This window comes from Maniola hyperantus, chromosome 16 (genome assembly GCF_902806685.2).
Source record: "Maniola hyperantus chromosome 16, iAphHyp1.2, whole genome shotgun sequence".
Lineage (NCBI taxonomy): Eukaryota > Metazoa > Arthropoda > Insecta > Lepidoptera > Nymphalidae > Maniola > Maniola hyperantus.
Window position 1 is genome coordinate 9,384,971 of NC_048551.1, and position 7,313 is coordinate 9,392,283.

The 7,313-nt window shown below is 37.5% G+C and overlaps 1 protein-coding gene across 1 annotated transcript; it reads right to left on the reverse strand.

Annotated features, from left to right (window-relative positions):
* Nucleotides 1–526: 526 nt before the first annotated feature.
* Nucleotides 527–6,659, reverse strand: LOC117989308 (very long chain fatty acid elongase AAEL008004-like). The gene is made up of 5 exons (XM_034976650.2): nt 6,631–6,659; nt 5,247–5,434; nt 3,613–3,681; nt 1,516–1,818; nt 527–748 (listed from the first exon to the last, which is right to left on the reverse strand). Exons 1-5 carry the CDS (start codon nt 6,656–6,658, stop codon nt 557–559), a joined length of 780 nt encoding a protein of 259 aa, XP_034832541.1. The 5' UTR covers nt 6,659; the 3' UTR covers nt 527–556.
* Between the last annotated feature and the right edge of the window lie 654 nt (nt 6,660–7,313).

The window sequence follows — 7,313 nt, forward strand, 5'->3', positions numbered from 1 at the left end:
CCTACCGCCTATAAGTAGACCTATAAGTAGACCGCCCCCTTTATTAATTAAAATATGTTAACTGTTTTTAAACTCGTTAAAACACTCTTTTTTACGAAATAAAATACAATAGGCTAATTATTTACCAAAAAATATATATTTATGCTTCTAATTTCTTAACTAAAACATATTACGTCACCAGTTACGAGTACTATGCACTAAGCATTAAGTAAATTGACACGCCCACGATCCAGACTAACACTTGAGATATAAGGTCTGGTCAGACAACGCGCGTCGGCATCGAAGCGCTATGATGGCAATCGGCATGCAGCAGCAAGGCAGGACGTCAAATTGAACACGTGATTGTAGCAACGTAGTGCAACGCTTTTCCTGGTGTTTTATAATAAAAGGAACTAGTATCCGGCAGGAAAGATTGCACATCAAATAGCAAATTTTAGAAATACAATCGGCTTCATAGAGCGTCCTCTCTGTCACACATACCTATGTGACATTATTTTGGTCGCCGACTTGTCTACCGTGACGCGTTGCGTGTGACCAGGGCTTTATATTTCAAGTTCTAGTCTATCGTCTGTCTAGTACATACAGTAGATACGCGTTTTAGCACGTAGTTCTTCTGATAGAAGTTCGTGAACAGCCACATGAAAAGCACGAGGTTCGTGACACCAACCCAGTAAAACACCTTGCTTACCGGACACGGGGAAGTGTAGGTTTGGATTGCTATATGCAATATAATCATTAAGAATTGAAGCTGGAATAAAAAAATAAAGGTTAGTGGGTATGTATACCGGCTGTGATAGCCTAGCGGTTAGGACGTCCGTCTTCTAATCGGAGGTCGGGGGTTCGATTCCGGGCAAGCACCTCTAACTTGTCGGAGTTATGTGCATTAAGTACCTAATTAAATATCACTTATTTTAAAGGTGAAGGAAAACATGAGGAAACCTGCATGCCTTTAAGAGTTTTTATTTTTTATTTTTTTTTATTTAGACAAAACGAAAAGTGAACAATTTACACCACACTTTTAGACCAAAGCACTAGATAAAAAGCCGAGACTGGTGTTGGCAGTTTGCAGCCCAAATAGACCGTAGTCTGTGCTAGGGCTGAGTTCTCCAGAATGTTCTTAAAGGTGTGTGAAGTCTACCAGTCCGCACATGGCCAGCGTGGTAGACTGGCCAAAACCCTTCTCACTCTGAGAGGAGACCCGTGCTCTGTAGTGAGCCGGCGATGGGTTGATCATGATGAGTAAGAGTAAGATCCTATGGACATAGAAAAGTACGTAGGTACAGTACGCGGCATTTGTAGCGCATTGTCTCTGTCGTTGAGACCGACAAAATGTCATATAGGTATGAGTGACAGAGACAACGCTCTACAAAGCCGAAATGTCATTCTAAAGGCCGATGTACATTATTTTCTGCTGCGTACTGTAGCTACTATCTCCGAGGTATCTCATCACCCACTATGTTTTACTATCCAAACACCAGACAGTGTTAGATTTTTTTTTGTCGAAGCATGACTTACCAGTTGCATCAAAGTTAAATACTTCTTCCACCACAGATACTTTGCATATGCCGGACCCATAGCCGACATAGCATAATACGTGTACATGATCGCGTGTACGGTACAATTCCCCAGTGCCATGAACGCCCAATGGTCAGACGGGTCGTACTTCAGGCTCAACCAGCTGATAATGACCATAAATATATGGTGGTATACGTGGAGGAATGTGATTTGAGAAGGCTTTTTTCGAAGCACGAAGAAAACTGTATCAAAGAGGTCCAGAATCTTTGTCGCCATGTATTTCCAGTAAAACACAGCGATTACCTGTAAAAATGCTAGATTAAAAAAATAAAATGAAACTAATAATTACCTACCTAACAAGCACTAAGCGTGTCTAAGCTTATAGTAGGAGTAGGTAGGTAGGTACGACAATAATGGAAGAGGTGGGACTTGATATTGCCATATTATAGAGCTATTGAGGCTTCTTTAATTCGCAAATGTAATAGGTAAATTTCAATAGGTACAATGAAAGCCTTTAGCGCAATATAGATTTTGAGGTTGCTTTAGTGGATGGAAAAAAGTGTGAAAAGATTACTACTGCGCGTGGGAGCACGCGATTGGTTGATTAGTTGCCTCTTGTTATGTCGCGATGCGCAAATTTTCCCCAACTTACCTACGCAACTTTTTGCTCAAATTATTTTGGCGGTCACTTTCGTTAACTACCTACTATTTTAACGTCATTGGCCTAAATTTGAATAAAATTTAACTCCTCATGCGCAACTTTATATTTCACATTTCATGTCAAAAGTACGATTTTAGTCCTTATTAATTTAAAGGTGATGGAGTTAAAATGGCGCGTAAGGAGTCATTTTGTACGGACTGTGTTTCTTTTTCATTGCTCATTTTGTGATTAATGATGTTCATCATTTATCGTCTTTCACCGAAAATAGATCATTTAACAGATGAACCGTCCAATTTCGCTCTAAAGGGTGTTTAGATTAGCTGTGTTGATTGGGTAGATATTGTAATCTGTTTTGTTAGGTTTCTGTTTGATTGGTCCTGAAACGATCTTGGCCATTTCGGTCTTCCATCTTGTAGGTTAGGTTATATCTATATCAGGGTTGTTGCCGATGCCAATATTTTGAGGGTCCCGTACTCGGGTAATTTTTGATATTTTGCACGATAAATCAAAAATTATTATGCATAAAAATAAATAAAAATGTTTTAAAATATATACTAATAAAGTCCTTTCATATTATGATAAGTATCCCACTTCGTATAGTTAGTTATCTTAATTTGAAAATTTAAAAAGTACTTCTTACTCATTATTACACTTTTTTGTGTGTCATGTAACCGCAAATCCACGGTTTTCAGATTTATTGCTTTACTTGTGCTAAAACCTCACTACTAAATTCATGATTCTAGGTCAACGGGAAGTACCCTTACCGTTGACCTAGAATCATTTTATCTAGGTAGGTTTTCGTGACAGACACGATAGACACGACATACAGATGGACAACGAAGTGATCCTATAGGTAAGGGTTCCTTTTTCTTTTTGAGGTACGGAACCCTAAAAACAGGTAGGTACTTAGCTATAAGTGGCGGCCTTTGAAAATGCTTTTACTTTTTAGTTCTACTTACGAAGATTAGGCTGACTTTCCACCGTGAATGTAAGAAGATGTATAGACGTGTATCTACGTCATATCTGGGCGTTTTAAACTTTCACACGTATCTATCCCTCGTTACGCATTCTCGCACATCCCTTGTAGAAAAGCAACCTTAGATGTGTAGTTCAAACGGTCTCGTGTTACTTTAGAAGATTTTAATGTCAGTATCGGGTAGATAATAGTATATGATAATAGTAAATCTACCTAGCATGTCGTACCTATAACAGAAATTACCTACGCAGTATTATATAATTATGAATCTGGTACGTAAATCAATAGAGTGTGATCCATAAATTTGCTGTTGGGTGAGTTTAGTTAAGGTTCTAAATATTCACTACCTATAGGTAGGTACTCTTTCTTTCCCTTCATATCTATCATACATTGATTAATAGCTATGCTATTACAGTCAACAGATTTTGGTGTTAAGTATTTTATCTAGGCAGGTACTTACGTATAGAGTTCGATCGTCATAGTCGCATTTTCTTGGAAACAATCCCTTGTCGATTATATAAGCAAGAAACTGAAAAGACATACCTAATTTTTAGTTTTTTTTTAAAATAGAGATAGCGAGCAAACGAGCAGGCGCCGCCCATGAACATTTGCAGCACCAGAGGAACTGCCGATGCGTTGCCGGCCTTTTAGGAATTTCTTGGTCCGCCCCTTGAAGATACTATAGAGAATAATTTATTATGGTGACCGAATTTGATCTCCGTCTCAAAATAGTCACGTTGTATGTGAAAGAATCTAAAAGCCCATCGCATTACTATCCCAAGAAATCTTCGTTATGTAAACATTGTAAGGGGTCACAACACTCACCACAATAAAGCATATAACAAAGAGCAAGCTTCAAAATTCCTACCACAGTAGTAGCTTCTGTTATTCCCGCTACTTAGTTAGGTATAATATTGCTACCTTCAAAAGAAGAGTGAATAGGCACCTTCTGGGCAGCCACGCTCCACCTTAGACTCCATCATCTCTTGCTTTGTGTGATACTGCAGCTAAGCGCAAGCCTATGTAGTTTAAAAAACATCAAAGAATACGATTCAGAAGCTGGTGAACAAAACGGTATAGTTATGCATGTGATCAAATTACTTTTTTAAAATCCTGACAGTTTTTGCACACTGATACAAGTCAATGAAGTCATCATCGAACATAAGTCACTGAATATGAGCTCATTTCCAAGCAAAACGCCCTAAAACTATGCTAAACTTAAGTCCAAAGTTTGTCAATTCAATCAAAGCGCTACAATAATAATTAAAGTACATATACTAATGTTTTCAGTAAATTTTTGGTCCTCCTGTATTTAATAATTTTAACAAGAGCAGCATTCAAGAATTTCGCATTGCTAAATTCTCCTCTATAGGTATAGGAACGACATGATTTCGATCCAGTGGCAAATTCATTACTAAAGGGCCAAGCAATGTTTAACGATTCACAAGAGCTTGTAAAAGCCCATTTAAATCAAGCTTTTGAATTTATTGCGTCCCGATTTCGCTCCAAATTCCAAATTTCTATCAGCGGCCGGCCATTGATGATTTAAAAGAGCTTCTAATTTATTGGTTCATTTATTTGAGTATCAATTTCGATCTGAACTTCAATGATACTGTACTCATAATTATAAGATTGGATTTGTTATACTAATATAGGTATTGATATTAATTATTAATATAGGTAGGTATAACTTCAAGTTAAAAGTGAATAAGTAGGCATCTTCTAGACAAGCGCGCTCCATCTAAGGCTGCATCATTACACTCACAGAGTACTTTTTACATAATACACTACTACACTACTACTAGTCAATCAGTCAATATATAGATTCAATAGGAAAATTACGGACATTTCCCTTCCTATAGTAAATAGTGCGATATCCTTCAGCACCATCTATAGATGGCGCTGAAGGAAACGTTTTCCGAACAGCTTTAATTGGGTAAGTACAGTTTGCGACAGGTCGCAATGACAATCGGGGGGGACACCCCGCACACCCGCACATCTCCGTTCTAGCCCAGTGCGGGATAGCGCGGCTGACGTGCGGGTGTGCGGGGCGTTACGTCGCCACGTACTATGTATACCTATGTTATGTCTGACCTTGTACGCCAAAAGTGTGGAGTTTATAATTTTTACGCTATTGTAGAATATAAGGAATCCTTTCATTTGGAAGCGTTCCCGCCGTTCCATGAGAGCGGGTCCAATTTTCAGGATAAAAATCAAATATGTACAGATAAGAAATATTACATCATTTGGATTCATTAATGGCCATCTTTCCACAAAGTTTACTGAAACAAAAGATATTTTCATGTAATATTTTTTTAACAATGCAGGATAGGCTTCATCATGAGGTCTAAGTTGGAGCGCACTTGGATAGAAGATGCCTATTTACTCTTGCATTGAAAGTACCTAGGTACTAATTAAGTTATATGTAGCAGGAAATACGGACGCGCGCCGGAAGGGCGTTTCCAACCTTATAGCGGTTCGTATCAGGAACATTGAGCAAAAACGTTTCGTGCGATTAGATTTGATGTCGATTACATATTACATAAGGATGCCAATGTTAACAATTTCTCACTGTTCTGTGGTAAAACAGTGAAGGGGAACAAGGTTGTGGAGTTTCTGAGCACTCTCTCTAAAATATACCCGATAGGCTGTACAATATATAATAGGGTATGAAAATAATAAACGTCGCATCTCAATTTTCACCGTACCTAGGTAGGTAAAGTTTGAAATTTGAATTCAATTTTCGTACAATAGATTGCCGAGGGCAAAATTATAAATTTATCACTATCGAAATTTGGAGAAAGGGGAGAGTATGTCCTCGAAATTCGCCTACTTACGCCGAATAATGGAATCACAAGATTGGGTGGAAATAAATAAAACAAACTAAAGCAATGCTAAACTTGTAAGGATGCCTTATGAAATCTTGAAATCCTTTACCATACCAGATCTTACAAGATTCCGCAGAATTTGCGTAGAAGCGTATTATTTGTACACTGAACATGATAGGTATTTTAAACAGTTGGTAGGTATGGTAGGGTAATGTCGTCTGGAGTCTGGAGACTGATGTATAGATAATAATTAATCTTTGAGGGTGAGGCATATCTGCTAACGACTAGACGCTGACTCTGATAGATTTATAGATAATACGTCTCCCTTGATAATAACTCTGATGCTTATTGGAAATCTAATATTGTTTGGGATTCGTTTTAGGAGTCATAGGTCTCGGTGGAAGGTGATTGCTATTCCAAAAATAAAGAGATAGGTTATACTGGCATATTGTCGAAATTCGCACTTCATTCCTAAAAGGGTTGTCCTTAGGGAACCACGTAGCTAAGTAATTTCCAACATTTAGCTGGAACTTACGATCATCCTTAACTTTTTCTAGTTTATTTTCTGGACCTACTTATTTAGTATTTAAGAATTTTTTTAAGGAATATACCTACTTATTCGGATTAAACTTATATGCACATCTACTTACAATGTCCTTTTGGTAGATGGAAAAACATTTCGAATTTATACTATATATTTTGCTTGTTAAGTAAGTAGGTATAAAAGCATTTTCATTTACAGTTTAATCGAGGAGTACATTCAATTCTTGGATTTGCGAGTTTATTTAAATTAGTACGACCGACATTATATTACATTTTGACAACTTTTTGAGAACATGAAAATGGAACGTCCGTCACTTATAGTCCGTGCAAAATGACTCCTCACACGCCATTTTGTCTCTATGGGTCAACTGTTGTGTCAAAAGTACGGTTCACCGTTCACCATAGTCGTTCACCTTTAAAATAAGGACTAAAATCGTACTTTTGACATGAAATTTGACACAAAAAGTTACTAATACAAATGAATACAACCCATTACAACCTTGACATGTTTGACAATACCAAGGAGTTTGAAATAGGTAGGTATAAAAATATTTTATGAAAAGTTTAGTTCAAAAAAATTCAATACGTAGTGCAAGGGTGCGGAAATTTTATTTACGTGCATATCTAGGTCAAAACGGTCGTTACTACAGACCCTGATGATGCTGTTCATTGTCCTTTTTAATTAGCTTTGTTTGAGCTCGAGTTAGCAATTTATCAACAGTTTACTGGTGTACAAATATTGTTCATGGGCACCTTTAATTTAATGCCTGGCTTCGTCCACAGAGAGTAG